We start from the raw sequence: 22,253 nt of genomic DNA on the forward strand, positions 1-22,253 counted from the left end.
TGGATTTAAAAAAAAAAATCTGATAATGTCATAGGAGTCAGAAAAGTTAAGTTGACAATAGTGGAGTGACTATTGTTAACCACAGACATCCAGATGAGACCTGGTGTTCGGTCCTCATCTGCACACAGTTGTGTTTCCATTACAAATGTGCGTAGCACTTTGTCGATATTCTGCTACTGTCGGAAAAACACAATTTCGCAATTGTGGTTTTTCTATTAAATAAAAAAGGGAATTAAAATCACAAGTGAATATGTTTGTTCACACGATGTCATCTAAAAACATGACGCGCCATCGTCTTCCTGCCACTTCCTGCCGTCACCTTCAAGTATTCCGCTGGTAGAAACGTCCGGCTGTTGATCATGTGACTCGTATGATGCAACAAAAAATAGTGTTTCCAATGTAGTTTTGCAAAATACACAAATTTTGATACAGCTGAAAAACCACCTAATCCGCATTCGAAATTGCTATGTTTCCGTTAAGCAAAAGTATTTTTATAATTCCAATTTGCGTAATTATACGGTGAATGGAAACACATATATACAGGTTGATTTTCAGATGTTTGCAGAAGTAGATAAGATCCATTTCATATGCAAGTATTGGCCAATCGTGAGCCAAGCATGAATATAGTTAATCCTTGGTTTTAATAGTGCATGTGAACCAATGCAGATGTGATGTGTGTTTAACATCACAGCCATATTGGCAAACCCAATTGTGTTCCAAGTTTGAACCATCTGACCCAGAATGTCTCAAATCCTTAAGAAGATTTCAGAACAATCCAAGAACCAAAGCGATTCAAGTCTCCCATGAACTGGAACCTGCTACAACACTGTTGTCATTGTTTGCAGTGAAGCCAGTTTAACATCAACATGGACTGAAAAGCTCTTGGCCAAGGTAGACGTTCCTGCTGTAAAAATCCAAACTTTCAAGCTTGAATGAAATTTGCAGCTGCCCTAATGTACAAGCCAAATCCCTCGGCCAAAGTAGACAGATTGAGGCTTATAGCCACAGTGACAACGCATATTTGGATAAGTCAAGGTGACGCTTTCGCACCTTCATGCTCAATAGCACAAAACTGTTCAAGAGTGCCTTCAGATTCTTCCAACTTCACCTCAGATCTACAATTAAATGGATGAACCCTGGATGTAGCTGGGTGCTAAAGCAGGACAATGATTTCAAACAGATTTCTAAACTGTTCTTGAAATTAATACAGTGAAATTAATCTACCAAAAGTTCTGATCTCAACCCAGATGAAAATGTAGACTAAACCCAAAAGGCAGGTCAATGCCAGAAAACCAAGCAATGAATAACTGAGCTCTACTGTAAAATCCAGCCGGATTTATTCCAGAAGAGTGTTGATGACAAGCATTATCAAGGTGCAACTTGTTGAGGAATATTTAACATTTCACCACATAACACTGAGTAGTGATTGTGTCTGAACAGCTTTGACTGTGTGGATTAAAGAAAATATACAAGAAATTCCAACCATTGCTTAAGCAAAAAAAAAAAAAGCAAAACTAACTGAGGGGAACTGTACAAGACAAGACGCATCAATCCCATACGTTTTACAATATTACCTCTTGTGCAAAAACAAGGCTGAACCAAAGTGTTTCACGAGAAGAGATTTTTCTGAGAATTATGTTTAATCACTTCTCTTACCGTCTTCGGTTTCTTGCCACACGATGCCTTCAAGGTTGACACTGGTTCCGGGCTCGCACGGCCCCAAGCACTCGGGTTCTGTGGCCAGGGCCACGTCGGATGTGTTCACTGCCACCGAGCGCGTGCGCACCATTATCTGCTCGCACGGCGAGGCGATTTCGCTGTTGCCGACCGTGGCCAGCAGGTGGAGAGGGGGAGGAGCTGGCGTGGAGACGGGAGATTCCATCTGCGAAGAAGGACAAAGAGGTTTGAGAGACCAAAAAACAACAACCCATGAAACACTTCAGAACACCTTTCTAATCACACACAGAACTAATGTAGTTCAGTATATTATTGTAAAATAATGTTTCAAGTACAGATATAAGCATAAAAATTTGGATGTTCACCTCTCACATTGTATGCTTTTGTATTTCCCATTAGCTAATTCCAGAATGACAACCACCATATATGAGGCTTTTAAATTTCTGTGCTCACTGCTGACAGTAACAGCTGCCAGTTTTTGGGCAAACATATGCTCTGTTACAACCATGGCAGACATTTTGAAAAATGTGCACCAGAAAGTCATCTAACGGGCCATTCTAGTGCAAAATTTTATGTAACATGACAACATGTAACATGATGGTCACCTGGAATGATGGCTACCATCTGGAATTATCCTATCTTTTTTTTTAAACTAGCACCTGGGGACATAAGCTAGGTTTTTGTATCCGCATGTGAATGATTTTGTGAATCTACTGCACTAATGCTATGATTCAGCCAACATGGAAAGGTAAGTGGATATTGAGAGATTCTGGTAAAAGCCCCTGAAAGAGATCCTCAATAGAGCGAAGGGCGACGCAGCTGTAAAGTGGTGCAATGAACTACTGTGTCTTTCCTCAACCTTTCTCCTCAACCTCAGAGGTGATTAGCAGTCAGGGAATGAAGAGGAGGAATGTGAACTGCCTTAACTGCCTCTGTGGAGGGACAGAATTAGAAATGCAGGGTCGAGCAAACAAACCCCCTCGCCACAACCAGCTCTTCCAGCTTTCCTCCCTCGCACACAGCAGAGCTATCCATGACACCAAATCATCTCGCAGACTGATCGCTCATTAATTTTCTCAATTAAAAAAACTAGTTGCGGTAAGGGAGTAGGCCGCTGAGGGTCAGTAATTGATTTCACCTGTTCTGACACGCCGTGACAGCGATGAAACAACAGAGGGTCCGTGTGGGAGAGGAGAACGAAAAGGACAGCCAGGCGGGGACACAATGAGAGCGACCAAAACTGGAGGCAGGAAAATGTGGGTGGACAAAAAAAAAAAGAGAGACATGGGGAGGAAAACTGATGATGATTTCAAGGCCCGTTGCAGCACCACTCTTAGTGCACTTTATTCAAGGCAGTCGACATTAAAGCGCTCCAAATAATTAGCAGTGAACTGCAGGAGGAATGCCAGGCTGCAGCCAGCGACGCGCATTTATTAATTGGGCATAAACCACTCAGTGCTCTGGAATATGCTGCCAACGCTGAATCCAATTACGCTTAGATGACAAAACAACTGACACAGTAGATTATCAGCCTGCAAAGCCTTTAAATAATTGTTTGCAGGGTACGTAGCGATCCAAAAACTACAAAACAGTCGCTCCTGACTACAAAGTTTATTGCATTTAGACGAGACAGTAAGTCCACAACTTTGATACAGAATCAAACGGATGAGCTGCTGCTTTTAATCGCCTTCATTCAGTGGGCTTTGCTTCAGGTTTGCTGGACGAACAAGCTCAAACTCGAAATCGGCAGTTCTCAGATGTTTGATCAAATGTCGACCAAACCGTTCCCGTGATGAATCTCTTCTCTGATTGGAAAGAAAAAAATTAATTACAATACTGAGCTTCTGCTTCATCCAGTGTGATTCTAATCTTTTACTACTAAGTGTCGAAAGATGAAGTGAGATTAAAGCTTCCCCCCTCCAATTTAAGATATAGTTATAGATTATACACCGAGATATTCTGTGTGGGTTGCATCAGTCACAGGATAAGAAATCTAAATCCACGATGACCAGGGTACTTTGAAGACCAAACATTAATCCGTGATGAAATTTCATATTAGCTCTTGTAAGCCTTCTTGCTTCATGGCTTACTGATGTCAGGGTGGATGGCCCATTTTTACTGGTGCCCAGAGGAAGAACTAATTAATGTGTTCATGGAAGAGTTGAAGCTGACGGAGTTGCTTGGCTAAGTGGATGAGACGGGATGGGTAATTCACATTGAGCTGGACATCGCCATACAACGGTTCTGGACTTTATGGAGTCACAGAGGGCAGAAACCAAAAATGACAGCAGAAAATCAAAGGTAAAAATAGAGTAAGCTGCTTTCAAATTATTTGTTAATGGAGTTATACTGGTCATTTTGTCTGTTCTTTATTTTGTAATGCAGCTTTGGTCATTACATACCAGCTCCAAGGTACGACCATTCATAGCGCTAACAACCGACAACAGAGGGAGTGCGCACCGATTGGGCTGTCCCTGCACTTGCCTGAGATGGTACTGTTTCTAAATTATTGAAACTTTGTAACTTAACATTTTTCTTAACACAAAAACACGGTGCATCACTGGTGGACTGCGCAGCTGCCACTGCATGTAGCAGGCATCCTGGGAGAAACTCCAAGTAGTTTTGCTCATTCAATTCAGATTACATATTTATATACTACAGATTTTGTGACTCCACTAAATAATAGCTACCAGAAGGATGTCGCTTAGAGGTATTTCTGTTCCAAACAGAGTCAGAAACCTAAATAAATGAGAACAAGGTGGAATAGAAAGTTTTCAGATAGCACAGGAGAGCCTTGGTATTCATGGATGTTGGGGACCAAAACTGTCCACAAATAGCTAAAATTCACAGACTCCCCTCCAAAAAATAATTACAACTGTCTTTTTTAAACAGTACAAACACTATATACCTTAACACGCATTACCACGGGAGCTAACATCTCCAGTCTTCTTTATTAACAATCTTGTTGGTGCAGCCAAATGGTGCCACGGAAAATGATTGGTGCTCTTGGATTCGCTGGTTTGGACTCAGCGTGTCCAGTAGCACTGCGCCAAGATATTTCCACTTTCCAAGCTGCCTTTTCCTCTTTGAAAAGTTGTAGGTACATTTTACTTTTAACAAATTATAATTCAGATTCAAGCATTTTTATGACCATCTATGTGAATACATTATAAAAAATAATTAACTGTAATGAAAAATAAACAAATACAGCATGGCTTACGCAGATGAAGGTGACATTGACCTGGAGGGTTAGCTGGATTAATTACACAGTTAAGAATGAAATTGCTTTAGGCATACTTTACCTTATGTAAAGCTGTGATCAACAGTTCCCACTATAAATATTTTTCATGTGGTTTTCTTGAGGTAAAGTTTTCTGGTGGTGATGATGTATTTAAGCACCACTCATAAACCACATAATTCATAGTAAACTGCCTCACTGTCACCAGAAAACACAATTAAAGGTTTTCATTACAGTTCCAAAATACAATCATATGTGATTTCAAAGTTCTTTTCCAGTGTATTAGTTTTATTAAATGATGAAATTGACCCAAATCACAAGTCTGTTTTATACAAGTAATGTGTCAAATCGATCAACAACCACACAGTAAACAGTTTCAGTGTTGTGTTCAGCAGTCTCTAAATGTGAACAGTAAGCAAATGGGGAGGGGAAAAAAGTTTCAATTAGTATGAACATTAATATGAGCTCCCACCCTGCAGGTCTGGTTTGTAGTGTAATTGGAAACTCATTATCTCAGGAATTAGGAAATCTTAAGAAAATATTCATATCTGAAAAGACCCTCCTCAGCTTCCGTATTTTTAAAAATCAGGTTCTAAATCTAATTTTGCTTTCTATATTCAGTTTTTGAAAAGTGGAGAATTAACTTGAGTCTAATCCTACTTATAACGGCAGATAATTAAAGCGAGAAATGATATAAAGGGTAAAAAAACAAAACATATTATACATTCAGACACAAAGGTGTCCAATTAATTGTCTTTCCAATTGGATCCATTTTTTTATTTTGCTTAATTATCTCCATTAGTGTGCAGCTCAATTTCACTGTTATTACCGAACATTGCTAAAATTAGGAACTCTATCTGAATGAGCTTTAATACGCTCAGCTTGTGATACAAATCAATGATCAAATTATTCATTTTAAGTGTTAGAATTCCCCCGAGAAACCTGCCAGATTCAAAAGACCCATTCAATTAGGTCTGATTAACTAAGCACAATCTCAGCGTTAACGGAAAAAGGGTCACCAGGTTGCTGTGTTTACATGCTGTCTTGATGTGTGAGTGAATAAAAAGATTTTTGCCGCAGGGCTGGAGCGTACACACAAACAGTAAAGTGCCTGACGTTGTGCTGGAGGTTTAGAGAAAACCACGCGCAACTGAACTACAGAGCTCGTAAGATTACAAGGCTTCACCCAACGCCCAGCCCATGCCAAATTCCAAGATTTCTTCCCCCTCCTTGCAATAACTTGACAGACGGATTTTGAAAACCACAATGCCCGACTGTCACGCAATCTTTTTCTAAACTGAATCCCCATGCCAACCCCCTCCCCCTGGAGAAAGCCACACTGGGAAAAATAATGTTTAACACACTGGGCCTGGAGCTGTGTGTAACCAGGACTCTGACTGAAGGGGAATTCTGCCTGGATTTAACAGACCAAACAGCAAACTGAGCCGCGCTGCGCTATTTACCTGAGGACAGTAATCTCTGCTCTGACGTTTACGCAACAAAGTCACACAATGAGACGTCGGTACTTGTTCTCTTACGGCTGATAAACAGAAAATACAGATTTTGCTTAAGGTGGTAATGACCTATTTTCGAACCATCTTACAGCAAATTTCTGATGATTATTTTAGTTATTGATTAGTCTATAAATATACAATTCAATTCCTTTTTAAATAAGAAGATGGAACGAAAAAGTGTTCCCCAGATTTTTAACCAGGTGAAGCTAAAACTGCCACTGAAGTTTTTTATATCTTAGAATGTAACGTACATATTTTTAGCAATTTTCCAAATTACCCCTTTTATGAGTGTTTACTTCAGTTAACGATTAATCAGTTGCTAAATCAGTTGACAGTTTCAATAACCGATTAATTGTTTCGTCCGTACAGCAAACACATTCAGAGAAATGCAAATAAAAACAACCATTTTGTGTTTTTAAAAATAGCAACGAGTCATTCTGTACAACGCAGCGTAGACTCAAATCGTTTTCACACACAAACCTCATGTTAAACATGGACGTACAATAAATGTTCTGGTCACGGTTTACGCATTCATACAAAGCAGCCGCAGATCACAGAAGGAGGAAAAAAAAATCCTGCAGATGTGGTTCTATACCTAACACTGCTAAACCCTGCAATCATCTCTGGTGTTTTCTTAGCATAAGCAGCTGTTATAAAGTGAATACCAAAAGCAGCTTTCTTTTCCTCCAATGCATTCCAGAGTTTCCCTCTCAGTCGGCCTCAACTCAATTTAAAGCTGTTCCCTTAAATTAAATCAGCTGAACTGACTGCAAATGTGTTACTATTTGGGCTAAAAGAACACCTGATTATGTAAAATGAAGTGAGTTACAGTATTTCATTCCAAAGCAAAAAAGATGGCAGTGAACAGCTTGTATAATTATAATTATACCTACCTACAAGTGTGTGAAGTGTAAATAATTAGCTACAACAACGCACAAATATCCTAACGCGTGTAAGCTTGCTTCAAGGCATTGGAGCATATGTTTAGCTTAGCCTGTCTGTTAGCATACTTGTGTTGATTAGTGAAGTGATAACTGGTGAGAAATCACCAATCATGCTACTTTTTCCCCCCACTATAGCCTGTATATTAACAATGAAAAAAATAAAGTTATTCTAAGAATGTTGCGATCAGGATTGTCTTCAAATTTTTACGGTAACATTTTGTTCCAGTTTAAATATGCTGCTCGAATGAGTTAACTCGGTTAAGAAGTTGCCATAATGTTCCAACACGGAGTCACCTGAAACAGATGTAGCGGTACCATTTGTTTCCAGAGATTTGTCGGACTCTATCGTCAACAGATACTGTATGTCAAGTCTTCCTAATGCCGACATCATAATCGGAGCACTTTACGCACACCACATGCTAATGCTGGTTTTTATAGGTTGTTTCACACCACTCGTTGATAATTTGTCTCATAAAATATTTCGGTGTTGTTCCACATAACTGTGCATAAACTGGAAGTCATAGAAAAGCTTGTTCTCCTGCCTTATAAAAGTACCAGTTTGCTTTGAACGTCATAAAATTTAATGATGACTGTTTCAACTGCTCTCTGTGCAGCCATTTCTGGAGAAACCAGAGCCCTATGAGTGTTGGATTAATAATGCATACAGTTTAACAAACTGCATGCAAACAAACGCTCCATTTTTTTTTTTTTACTGGTAGTTATGCAGTTAAGTTATAACTACATATAAGACTGAATATTTATATATTTGAACAAAACTGAAAGTTTGCACAGAGTTCTTCTGATCAATGGATTACCACTCAAGGTTTTTTCAACCATGGTCAAAAATATCAGTCTAATAATGACGTTCATAATTGTCAGTGGCGTAGTGTTAAAAAGTCAAAGATAATTTTTAATTTTTGCTCAGGAAATCTGCCCTGACGTGGTAACCTAACCTGACCCAGCATACCGACTCACTTAGCTGACAAAACGTACTGAAAAAAAGAGAGAAACAGAAACAAAAAATAGCTATCAATCATAAAAGCAAGAAGCCATGGAAGCACGTCTTTTTGACAAGCTACTTCATTTCATAAAACAGAATTATGGCTTACTTTTAACAGCCTAAGATCAGTGCTGCTGGTTTAATGATGAAACTGACTCAAAGAGCGAACCTCGTTAAGCTTTATGTTGAGTTGCTGAGGATTAAAGCTTGCGGGGGTGCCGTTCTCACACTTCGTGCTGGCTCAGATCACCGCTTCTTCCTACTTTAAAAAGACACCCACTTTGCTAAATAATTTACAGGTTTATATAAACAGCTTACCTTAAATTCAAACCAATCTACCAAATTTAACATTACAACTTTTAACGCAATTTTAGGGGGAAAAAAATAAATAAATTGCAATTCATAAATGAATAATCTGTACCGCCATAGCAGACTGGCTAACAAAGCACAAACACGAGAAAAGAAGTCAAACGGACTACCTCCAGACATTGCACACGTCCTTTTCCTCACTCTCTTTGAAGCACAGACTAATCACAGACGGAGAGAGAAAATACAAACGGGAACACCTGACATCTATTGTAGACTACCAGCTGGGAAACGTTCTCAGTTTCTAGGCAACTCCTCTCGGTTTCAGCTGCTAATGTGATTTCAGGAAAGCATAAATAATACAGTGAGGAAACTAAACGGCGATGAAATCAGTCACCCTTGACCTGCAATCTCACTAGAGTTGTAATGAGCAAGAAAGGATCTAAACAATTTAAACAGCTACAGACTCGGATACTTGCCATTTGACATAACTGTGAGCATGTAAAAGACATCAGAGATAAAGATAAAGACATCATCACATGCTCAGCGACAAGCTTTGCGCAGCACGCAGATTGTAAATTCATTTTGAATCCCACATCATCGTGACGCACCTTAGTTGATGAATCATGACAATTTGTTTCATATACAGCATAAATGTCAGTTCTGAGCAGCAGTTGATCTACAGCTAATCTGGTGTTTTGCACATCTGTTTATTTAGGAAGAAAACTAATTTCATAACAGCGTAAATACAGCCATGCACTATAAATAAGCCTTCCTTTTGTATAAAATACACTCAAAATGAAGCAGAATGTCTTTTATAAAAGCACAAGAGGTTTCACCTGATGAAAAGACAGCAAGCAATAGTCAGGAAAATACTGCTAGAGCTACCAGCGACATAATGGGAAGTAAAAGTGATATAAAAAGGCAGAAGGCGCAAGGGACCGCAGGGCAGAGAACCGAGCCAAGATAAGTGGAGCTTACCAATTTGCTCACTTATAAAGCAGTGGCCTAATTTACCAAGTGAAGTCACTGAGGATAGACATCGTTCTTATTATATGACCAAATTGGGGTTGGAAAACTAAGCCTGCATTTGGGAAGAATCGCCTTTTGTTTATAGCATTTTAAGAGTTTAAATTGTGTTTCCTGCTTGTAAAACTGTGGCGTGGCCAAATTTCAGTAATTACTTTGGTAAATAAAACTAGAAAAGAACGTATAAACGCAATTTCATTTTTTTCCATGTTGAATTTGAATAATTGAGGAAGTGCATCACCAATTTCAGTTTAATCAATTTCAGTTGTTTGTTTTTTTAAATCAACTATTCCAATTATAATGTCATGCAATGTTAAGCATGATATTGTTAGCATTAGAAACAGGGATGGTCTGATTGAGTGAAACCACTGAACCGTCCAATAATAAACACAGGATGGGTCTTGTGTTGAAGGAATTCAGATTTTACAGCATTTAAGTTCTTAGAAAAAAATGGTTTTAGCTAATATTATAAACATGAAAATTTAATCAGATTCATTTTTAAATTTGTCAGATTAAATTTTAATGTACGGCTGTACACCATTACAGAGGAGATGTGGTGAATTTTCAGGTCATTTTACCAACATTTACAACCCGACAAAGCTAGCAGTCTTCTTTTCAACTACATAGCCTCTGCTTCTTCCCCTTATACTAAACATTCTGTTTATAGATTTAGCAGCTCTGTAGCATAATGTTAATATAAATACAAAGGTATCATTCTGAGGAACGTCATGCCAGTATCAATCTTTTAAATATTAATACAACTAAAGCTATGAGCACAAACTAAATTGAAAAAGCATTTCATTTGAGTGAATGCTGCACTGACTTGCAGCATTCACTCCTCTGGGATGAGCGTCTGGCGACGGTGGACTGTCGATTGCATTGTGTCTTCAATCTCGACAGTTGCCATTTTGAACGTTTCATTTATTTACACATCATTTTAAACAGCTTACATCCCATCAATACAAGATTTCCTCTACATGCAACTGATCATGGCGCACCGTCACGGCAAAATAAAAGCCGCTACGGCGTCAGAAAGAAGTTGCTTTTTTAAAATATATGTTAAAACAATGCAAAGCATATGAAACTATAGTATATTTGTCCACTTATACTACCCATAATCAGAGTCTGAAACGAATTTAAATATCACAAAACTTTCTTATGAAAAACCAACACCGCTACTGTGTGCTACGCTGCTTTCAGGAGTGAAGGAAAACTAGAGATAAACAATTATAGCAACTAGTAAGAATGGCTTAGCTACTTGCACAAAACTTTGGCACCGATTCATGTCCTATCTGAAATAACTAGCCGGTATGCTACATGACAGGTTGGTTGACTGGCTAACATTCAGCAGGTGGAGTGGTACATTTTCCTCATGTCTTGGTTCAGTCTGACCTTGTCAACCTAATTCCTTCCTCTTTTTTTCTGCCTCCGCTGGCTGCTCTGAGACTGGGCCTGGTATTGTTTGTTAGCACACACTGTGGGGGTTGGGTGGAAAGTACAAGGGTGGGCTGTTTGCCATCATGAGCAGTGGAAGCACTGTGCAGAGACGCAAAGCAATCTGAACATCCCTTTTCATTGATGACAGTCAAAATATGTGAAATGTGAGGCGTAGTGTGTGGTTTTACTGACGACATTGTTTAGAGAGGAATCCAAAAAGCAGGCGAGCTTAAAGGCTAAAGTGATTTTCTTTTTTTAATTTATTAATCAAATTCAAGTCCAGTCAAGCTAAGTGTCAAGAACCATCAAAACTATTATGCATGCTAATTGAAGTACACCACTCCTATTGAGTCATGGTTTGGTTGAAAGCAACCAAACCAGGCATAGCCATGTTTGAGGAAGTGATACAGCAAAAAAAATCAGCTGCTGAGGTGAATCAGACGATTCTTATTTTGATTGTCAGTTATCGGTTGAAGGGACACTCAAAAATCCAACCACTGGATGCATTATTATAAGCACTAAGACAAAAACCCCTGTGGACATTGTAATAGAAGAGAAAGAGCTGAAAAGATGAAAAAACAAAGAGGTATAAGAAGCCGGTTAATAGGAAACTGTATTTTCAAGGAAATCTAGACTTTATTTAGATCATGTGGAGCGCACAATGTTCAGGAGATAACAGGAAGGTCAATCTGAGCACAACAAAGTTCCTCTATTTTATCCTCCTTTTGAGCTGTAAAGCTCTCCTGTTTATGGTAAACACACAGAGGTGTTTTTGTATCGCTAGCTGTGCAAATCACACCAACTGCATGCATGAGGTGCCAAACACACTTTAAAATGTAAACTTTAAATAATTTTGTGGTCATTTTAAAATAGTAAAACCATGTTTTACACTGAGTACTTTCTTATACGCACCTCTGCTTTGAACATTAATAACTACTCAACAATAATTCTTGATCATCTCTTTATACAACAGATTTAAAGAAAATTCTGAATTTTTATCTTTTTGCAAAACAGATAAAAAAAAATGGCACCACTGCAGAACACATACATAGTTTAGTTCAGCTTAATCTTTGATATTTTTGACTCGATAAGGGATCTTATAAAAAAATTAGCTGGTAAAATGATTTGAAAAGCTAGTAGAATGAGAGCAGACAGTACTTTCCACACTACATTTTATGCTGCATTATTTAATAGCATTGTCTCCATAAAATAAACTAAAACCACATGGTTAAAAAATTCCCAAAAGAAAACCAGCCACCACTATCCCTCACTATCAATTATTGAAGCAGTTGCCGCAGTCACACTGCGTTCTCAGCTAGTTCAACCCTATACTGCCTAAACGTGGATCTGGGATTCTATCCACTTCTCACATTCCTCATCCCGACTGTAGGTCAGTTGACAACAACAGTATCTATTACAATGTTACGCCCCATCCTCGTCAAGGTCACCCACTTGCCTCCAACAGGGAGAGAAGCTGTGCTGGGAGCAGAAATCCAGAAAAGCTAAGCTGAGCCCACGAGGATTTCTCTTTCTCCAGCCCACTCCATAGTCATAAATCTTATCTCTTGGTAAAAGGGAAACCTGACTGCAAACTGAAAATCTGTCATCAACCGCTCAGCTGCCTAAATTCCCACCCAAATACCGATGATTCAGTCCTCTTACAAGTGTAAAGGATTTATGAAAAAAAAAACCCATAAAAAATAGAGAAAAAATATGGCCAGGAAGAAAAGAACCCACACGGTTTACTTTTACCCATAATGCAGCCGTGAGCAAAGAGACGGTTTTATCTTTCAAGTTGCTCAGCTTTCAAAAGCCAAAGGCAGTTTAAAAATCAAGCAGAGTAACAACACTTGAACCTAGACATGCTATCCTGAAATCTTATCAACGAGGCAACAAAGGACATTTTTACAAGTCCTACATAGCATACAAAGAAAACAAGTTGTTATTCAGGCGGTGAGATTTCCCCAGAGTTCCCAACCTCGAACTATTTATAGATGTTCTGTTAATCTGTTTCCCTTGTGTTAACACTCGGCTGTGGGTGGTGCCTTCTCCAAACATTAGAAAGACAATCCTGAGTCGCACATCAATAAACACGTTTTTCTCAGATGAGATTTATGCCAAATTACTCCCCATTGTTCAGCGGCTAACACCAACAAAAACGAGGCCTATTTAGGTCGCAAGCTAACGGCACACTTTAAGACACGGGGTATTTCTTTAAGAAATCACACAATTAAAAATTTAAAATATAGCTACACAACAAGGAGATACCTTTAGATAGCTCTTTGAAAAGCTTCCAAAGAACACTCATGGCTTATCCTTCTACGATGCAGTCAAGGTTTTAGCAGTTCAGACGGTGCCTCGGATGATAAATGAGCGGAGGTTAAGGCTATGGCCGTAGGAGGAGAGATGTATATCTGTACATATGGAGGAGTGTACTCAGCTTTGTTCTACGAATGGCCCTTGAGCTGCACTCCATGCTCTGCCCCTCAATCTGCCTCTCTACCCAGGCCTTGCTACTCTCATTGACCCCAACTGCAGGCTGTCTCATTGAACCATGTCTACCTTAACGGGTGGTGATGTGTACTATTACCAAGTGCCAGTAGTTCCTGCACTAAAGCCTCAAAAAATCCTATAGACCTTTACGCCTTAATGCACCTGGAGGCGACAACTGCTGCAGCTCAAACCACATGACACTTGAACACAGATGCTGGTGAAAGGACGAAACGCCCGAAAAGGCAGATTAAAAATACAGCAGGGGGAGAGTAGGCTAGGACTCAATCCATCTATTGATTTTCGTGGTGAAGCTAGAACTGGGTTTTCAAAAGAAAGTGAGCAAAACACAATTCGGATGGTCATTTATCAAATAGTATATGATGTTATATTGATGAAACTTTTTTGTGCTTAGCTTTGTTTCACTTCTGTGATTCTGTCTTTCTCCTGCATGTGTTCAGGTCTAACACCACTTTACCTGATGACAGACATACTTTAATCCATGTGCACTTTAACACACTCTCCACAACTTGCAACAATTATGTACAACCTTTCAGTCAACCTTTGTGCAATTAGAAACAGGTAGTAAAAAAGAAATATATCTACCTTTAGATAACCCTTTGAAAAGCTTCCAAAGAACCCTCATGGCTTATCCTTCTAAGTTCACAATTTTGTCTCTAAACTTTGATCTGAAAGGGCCTCTAGTCCACAGCTGTCCCCTCCCTATTAGTGGCCCGATATTCACAGATTTTTCTGTCCAACGTGACTACAAAGTGTTTGCTGGAAATCTGCCTATCTGCACATGTTTTAAGAGCATATCTTAAATATTCAAAATGCAATTGAAATTGAGAAAACATTTTTGTTAACTGAAATAAATGAAAACAGTAATTTGTGGGGAAAAACTACAACTGGAACCATCTAGTGTTTATAAAACTAAAACATACTGAAATTATAGACCTTATATCCTTTGCTTTTGATTTTATGAATCTATTTATTAGCTTTTCAAACTGATGTTAAATTGATTGACTGTTTTAAGAATTAAACACAGTTATTAGTGTTTTACAGGATGTCTAAAGTATTTGTGAATCTGAGATAGTTGTGGGCAGCAGCTGTCCAAAACCACTTGTGAGTACTGGAGGTCCACTAGCTGACAAGAACCTCTCTGATGGCACAGATGTCGCAGATTTGTACAAAAACCTTACCACTCATTTGTGCTCATGAGGAACCCTTGCATTGGTTACAGCCAGTCCAATGATTCAGAACATAAAGGGTGGGCATATATTGTTCACCTGAACTCTGTTAGGAAAAGTACCAGGCCAAACGTATTGCCAAGGAGTTATTGCACTATTGCGACTTTGTGCTGTGTTAGCTGAATGATAACAGTGTAACAAAAATGACTAAAATTTGTATATTTTATCTACGTTAAAAAAAAAAATCATTCTTTGTTCCTGAATAGTAGTAGAAGTTATACTACATAACCTGTAATAAAGAGGGAATGACGTATGTCTTACAAACAAAACCTCAAAGGAAAAGATGTAAACAGAAGCTGTCACCTGGAAAAAAAAATCTAGCAAGGATTTTCTTTCCCAAATATTGTGGTTATTATTAGATTTTTCTAGACATAACTTGAATCATGTTAATGTTCCACAAACAAATGTATCTATTCTTACATACAAGTCTTGTACAAAAAACAAACTGACCTCCAATGCAACATGCATTTCAACCCATCTGTATGTAAGTTCTGACATGTATACATTGGAGAATCACAAAACTAAAACGTTTGCACCAACTATAAAACTCTTTTAAGAGCTCGGAGCCAAAAACGAATCAGTGATTCTCAAAAACAAAAAGCTGCTTGAGGTGGTTTAAACCGACTTGCAAGAACAAAAGCACCTGGTGACCCTTAAGCACTTGTGAAACACTTCTACGACTTAAAATGTCAGCCCAGTCCAGAGGAACCGTGAAACTGAACTCCCAGGCAGAGACGCTCAAATAAATAAAACCTCTCTTGATCATTAAAACCTCTATTAAAGTCAGAAAGTGGTGATGTTGATGTTGAGCAGGAGTAAAGTGAAACCCACTATATCACACCAAATCTCTCCCCCTTAGCCAGACGCTCAGCAGAGGTCTGCAGCTTTCAGCCGTCAGACTTTGATGACCTTGTTAGTTTGAGTGCCTAATCTGCTAATGCCCTGATAAAAATAAACAGTCAGGGCTGTCATTGTAGTCCCCCCCCCCCCAACACACACACACACACACACTTCATCCTCCTTCTCCGTCTGCAGCTGCTATCCATGAAACACAGATGATACCTCCATCTTTATTTATCCTGAAGACTGACTGTCAAATTGACAGCAAGAAGAGCCGGAGGGGGGGCGGGGTTCCTGCCGGTACAAAGATAGATAACTGCTCTTTAACATGATGTGACTGGTTTATGTCGGATATTGGTGTACGCAGTAAATTCTGCAATATTAGAAATGAGTTATCTGTTTTATGACAGCCACTAAACCCTATTATTAGCCACAGGCCCGTTAAGCAAGAATTTATTTTTTTAAGCTACACACAGCTTCGAGGAGAATTTTGTTTTCCTTCTTTGGTGTTAATAATTCACACACAATAAGCTATTAAAGGAAAGGCTGGAATAAACATAAATTCTTAAAAATACAGCATAGACTGGACATAAACAATAAAAGCGCACCAGTAAAACAAACGCATAGCGTTATAGCCGTAATAAATGTCTATCGTGACCAGTGGCCTCTTCGCCGACCAGCTACAGTTATATATTGAACTAAAGTAATAACTTGCAGCATACAACGTCAACAAATGGAGCCAGCAGCAAAGTCTCATTCTTTCGAGGATGCATAATCTAAATGGATGTGGTTGAATATAATTCAGTTTTCCAGATGGACATAGAAGTCCCTCCTAATCGAATGTGCGACTTCAGCTTATTGCCGAACACTTAACAACTCTCCATCCTCCCTTACGAACGGGGAGTTTATTTCCATTTTCACTTCACCCACATTACTCCTGCAACTACATCAACAAAACACAATGAGAGATTTAACAACAATGTAACAGCAGACTGCAAGCGGCGTAAAAACAAACCGGTATCCACCTCGTGTTCTTTACTTCCAGACTTAAAAAGTTCTCTGATCCGCTGTAGTTACGGATCACTGCCATCGACTGAAATAACAAATTCTTAGCGTGCTATTCATTCATCACTCATTAAATCTGTTTGGTTGTACGGTACAATGAGACAAAAGCAGCATGTCAGCTGACTGTGTCAACACACTTTATCAAACTCCCACGATGTTGCTCACTGCAGACAAATAAGGAGTCAAAAGCTTCACAAATAAACCGTACGTGCTTTGAAGGGGCGACTTCTCTGCACACAAAGGAACAGAATGCATAAAGGGTCTGCAGGTAAAGGTAACATTTAGATGAAAAAGTAGCAAGCACCCATCTGGAGAGCATGTCAACACACGCTGCCAGGTCGCTAAAATTGTAGTCGGGCCGGAAAATATAGGGTCATCAGCGAAACAGGGCCAACTGGCAATAAGGTTCATTTACAACCCTGATAATGTGCATGTTGCACTTGCACATAGTTCACGGATCATAAAATCTATTTTCTAAACGTCATGCCACTTATGATGGCATTTTGTCCTTCAGAGCTTTAATTTTTACAAAATAAAACTAAAATAAAATTATTAGACAATGGAGCTCTATGGATACAGAAATGGTACTTTACGGATTGAACCACACAAATTTGTTTTAGTCAACAATCTAAGTCTGTGTATATATTTATATTGTTTAGTTAGAGCTATAACACTTGTCATTAATAGCTACAACACTGAAATAGTCGCAACTTTAGTTTAGTTTGCAACTTTAGTTTGAAGACCAGTGTTTATGCCCGACACATCAACAAGAGATGACGGTAGCTAGCATTAACCTCAGCAAAGGGAAATGTGTCTTTACTCGAGACATTCTGTTGCCTTAGTGCTTTTGAAAACTAATTCTCATGTTTTTGCACGGTTTATGGAAATGCAACAATATTCTAGCAGATTTCCCAAATCCAACATCTAAACAGTTTTACGGTAAATATTAGCTCTAAACACAGAAGGATGAACAGTTTCTACGGTGTTGGCCAGGGGTCCAGATCCACCTGGACTGTTGAATGTTCTCCCTCTGCGCCTGGGCTCCAGTCAATTATTTCCAGCTGTATTACCCACATCATAACCTTGCCCAGAACTGCTTTAAATAAAAGAAGAGCTGAAGACTGCTGACCATATGGGTCCGGATAGAGGATGTGAGAAAAACAGTGTGATGCGACGAACAACGTTTCAACGGGTGGGGGGGGAGACTCGTTCTCACAACAGATAATGCAACGCTTCAGTATTCAAGGACACCGGCGCGGTCTCTGGTGAGCATATCAGCATTCATAAGAGGACTCTCTGCTGTGGCAGGGGTGACTTTGATGCATGTTTAAGGAAAGCAAGAAGCATGAGAAAAATCAAACCCTCAATGCACAGGGGAGTAGAGAAGTCACTGGCATCCAGCCAGTTTCCGAGAACGGCTCGAGCAAAGGACAACCGAAATTTATTACTCGTGGTATTAGAGCTTTAATTATTAAAAATTGTGTACCAATAAATAATGTAAAACACTCACTGGAAGGAGGAATAAAGGGGAATTAACACTCTGGAAAAAATCTTGATTTCTGGGAGCAAGAGGCAGAATAAATTGCTGACGTTGCAATAAAATCTCAGGCAAGGTGTCAAATTCAATATTTTTTAGTAGTTAGTCCATAAATTCTTTATATAGTCCCCCATCCAGTTTATACTGGACCCGGGCCTTTCGAGAGACTCTTTGTCTCTCATTTTCTAAGTGTATATTTCCCAAACTGAAAACTCAAAAGTTATTGTTTGGCGGAGTTTTCTGTAACAGAGCTGGTTTAATTGGGTTGTTCTGCTGACAAGCACTTCATCATAACTCCTTTTGGACTGTTATTTTAATACTCTCATTCCTTCACGGGCCAAGTCTGACCCGGTATAAACGCCCGCGCCAACCCCATAAATTTGAAATGTCACGTCTACAGTGACCCCGCTCCTCGATGCCAAAGTCTAACAGTTACATGTCATCAGGCTTGGAGAAGCTTGGCAGCAGAGCGGAGGAAGACACACATGTTTGTGTGCTTAGCACAGAAAGTGTATTTATTTCCGTCTCTCTTCCAGAGCAGTGGATTGGTGCGAGGATTTCAGCGTGGCGATGACGAGTTAAGCTGTTGGACCGTGGCCCGGGCCACTGTGCCACAAGACACTTTAACTCATTGTCAAATATTCGCATTCCCCTTCATATTTAACACAATCGGCTTCGGTGTAACACTCTCGTGAGAGTTGTGCATTTCCAAATGAGTAAATCCAAGGTAAATAGGGCTGGGAAGGAGGAATGTGTACTGAATAAAACATTAATTTTCCTATGTAATTAATTAAGAATTGAAAACGTTATTTTCAGCCTGAAATGTTTTGGTTTAAGACGACAATGTACAAGTTAGCATCTAGCTTTCCTGGAGATGATCCAGATTTAACCCTTGTGCGTGCGAGGACTGAGCCAAACGTAGAGGACTATGGCAAATGATACAAGTTTTATGTGTGTGGGGTCGGATGGACCCCATTTCTACATACAAGGGTTAAACTTATAGACCAATTTATAAAGCACCAGAAAATGTCCCAAAAATCAGATTTGGACATTATCCAGGAATGCCCTTTGGCCCATGCAGCACACACCGGGAGATTGACCGCGTCGTGTTATGAAGTATGAGTGGAGCGTGCAGGAGGAAGGGCAACTGATAAAGTACGCCGCGGTCACCGGGTCAACCCTTATCGACGGAAGCTTCTGAATCTAATCTTTCCACTGGAGACGTTTCTGAGACACGTCTTTGTGTCAAATGAGCCTCTTCTCTGCACTCATTGTCATTGTTTGTATTCTTTTTTTCACTATTCCAGAAACCTATTCAGAGTTTTGTCAAAAGCAACATCTGACCCAGCCTAACTAGTAAATCCACAGTTGTAGCAATTAAAGTTGTGTAGTGGTTGTGTAAAACCCTTGACTAGGTTTGGGAAGAATTCAGATTTTTACAAGAATGGCATTCAAAACATTTTTCCAGCCTTGCCGTAGTAAGCAGGCAACATAGTGATGAAGCACAAGATTCTGACGTGCTTATCTAAAGCATAGAAGTAATTGCAGGATGTGTCATCACTTTTACAATGTGCTGAAAGTGTACTGATATAGCTGTAAAAATCGGTTATTGGCCATAACAATGGTATCAATATCGGATATCGGACCAAATTTTCTTATCTGTGCATCCCTACATTTTACATCTTTTGATTTCTCAGACTTCATTTTTGGACCTGTCATTGATGCTGAAAATATTGCTAGCTTTAGTCTTCTTCACAAAGTAACAACTTCCACACTGAGGAGTGTTGTCAGTGCTTAGGTAGGATGCAGTCACTGATCGGAAATCGGAAGGATTTTCGAGTTTTCAAATGATTCTTCCATGCATCTCTTTTGGAGACGTAGTAGTGTGGAAACGTTTTAATCTGACTTTACAAGCTTAAATAGACAAGTCTGAAGAACAGGTTTTTATTTCAAATTGTGGCTGGCTAAAACCCCAATAGTTTATCTTTTTTGAATATTCGGAAACAAAAACAATACAGAGAAACAAATGAGTACATTAGAATCCCTTTGCTGTAAAATATTACATTTACATTCAAGTATAATAAAGACTACGCTTGTTAAAAGCCCAAATAACTGGAAACAGGTTCAGCTGTTCTAATTTCTCTTGTATGTGGTGAAATAAATCTATCATCTCATAAATGTTTGACATTGGTCCCAAAGGAGGGACGTGTTCTCCCTTTAATTTCTATCAGGAGAATAATCCCCTTTTGAAACCCTTTTTAGGGTGAATTAGAAAGGCCCAGTATTCAAAGAGATGAGTGCAGAGAAGGGGGCGGGAATAATCACAAGGGCCTGGCTGTCTGTGTGGATTAGAATGGGAAGAGAAAATCCTTTCATCTCAGATCTGTACTTCCAAGCTTGGGAGCATGCTTGCACAAACCTCTAATGCACACTCCTCATAAAAGAAACCCAAAGACCTCTATATTGTCTTATTCTGTTTTAACATCCAAGAGGCAGTTATTTAAATTTAAACAGATGGAATTCAATTACACTCCAAATGAGTCTGACAGTCGCAGGATTAGAGAGGCGTTTATTTTAAAAAAAAAAGAAAAAAAAAAAGGAAAGTGTCGTTCTCTGGGGCTGACCTTTCAGTTTGACAACACAAAGCCCAGGAGGCCACCCTCATGTTCTTACTTTCCTCCACCGTTTCTCATGCTGAAATGTTGACGGCTGCACTATTTTAGTCAGACAGCTTGTTGACAGAACCTCCTTAGCCAGAGAGCAACAACTAACGTCTCAGCATAACACCATCTGACAGATAAGAAAATGGATTAGCCATTATGCGTGTTTGCTCACTTGTCTAACTTTGTGAGTGTGAAAACAACTGTGCATGCGCGCAACAGGAACTGGCACTTAAAAAAAAAAAAAAGACTACTTTAAAGTTGTTCTCGCACTAAAGGGAGAAAAAGCCTCGTTGTTAGCAAACTATTAAATAGTTTAGAGCATTTGATAACATCTGGACCGGAAATTAAAAAACAACAAAAAAAATACACTCTGGTTATTTCCGCATGACTAGAAATTTGCCCGATAGGATCTAGAACGAAACTACATTTCCAGATTTCAGAACTGGAACAATCAAAACATGATCACATTGAAGTTTGTTTTCAAAAAAAAAAAAAAAAGGAGTGGTATTTTTAGGGTGAAAGTAGATAAGCACACAGCGGGGGATGATGGCGGACTGAACTGTACAATGAAATCTGTGTAATGTAGCTTCCACTTGAAGAAATAGGAGAGAGACGAGCCAAAGCTAACAGAAACACACTTTCTTCATACTCTTACTCAATTCAACTGTGTGCAGCAACAATGACGACGTGCGCCAAGGACATGAAACACAAAGAAGCCTGCAGGTCCAAAACACAAGCAGGAGGAAGAAAAACAACATGAACGCTTGTTTTGGGTGAGGAGACTGCTGGTATCCCCATTTGGACAGAGTATTACTCACAAACTGGAAACTGCCTCAAATAACTCATGCAGGTTTCTCTACATTTACTTTGAACTGCACAGAGTGTAAGTGTAAACAAAAGTCATAGCTTTGGCATGTACCTTGGCTTTGACGTTACCGTTTGGTACGTCTTCAGCCCCGCTACGGTGAGGTAAGCAAAACAAAGAGACATACTGTTTTCTTCGTACAACAGGACTTCTAGATAAAAAACTATTTTAATATTCTTTGCAGAATATAAAATAAAATAAACAAAGAAAGTGGACAATTAGAAATATCTCAGCTTGACCAGTTCATGTATTTAGCAGGCCTGTCGCAATAAATCAATCAATCACATGATAAATTAAAACAAACTCAATAATTTGGATTTGCATGATTTATCGTTTTTCTCTTTCTACTAAAGATTGGATGACAAAAGTCTTGATTCTGGTGCTTTGGTCTTAACTGT

At 39.2% G+C, this 22,253-nt stretch overlaps 1 protein-coding gene across 1 annotated transcript in view; it reads right to left on the bottom strand.

Annotated features, from left to right (window-relative positions):
* Nucleotides 1-22,253, bottom strand: part of znf609b (zinc finger protein 609b) — a 94,938-nt gene that overhangs the window by 28,635 nt on the left and 44,050 nt on the right. The window contains exon 3 of the mRNA XM_088004159.1: nt 1,657-1,882. Within this exon, the coding sequence (XP_087860285.1) occupies nt 1,657-1,882 (226 nt within the window). The remainder of the gene's footprint in view (nt 1-1,656; nt 1,883-22,253) is intronic.

The sequence above is a fragment of the Poecilia mexicana genome, unplaced genomic scaffold (genome assembly GCF_051168715.1).
Source record: "Poecilia mexicana isolate PSO_F unplaced genomic scaffold, ASM5116871v1 scaffold_3, whole genome shotgun sequence".
In the NCBI taxonomy this organism is placed as follows: Eukaryota; Metazoa; Chordata; class Actinopteri; order Cyprinodontiformes; family Poeciliidae; genus Poecilia; species Poecilia mexicana.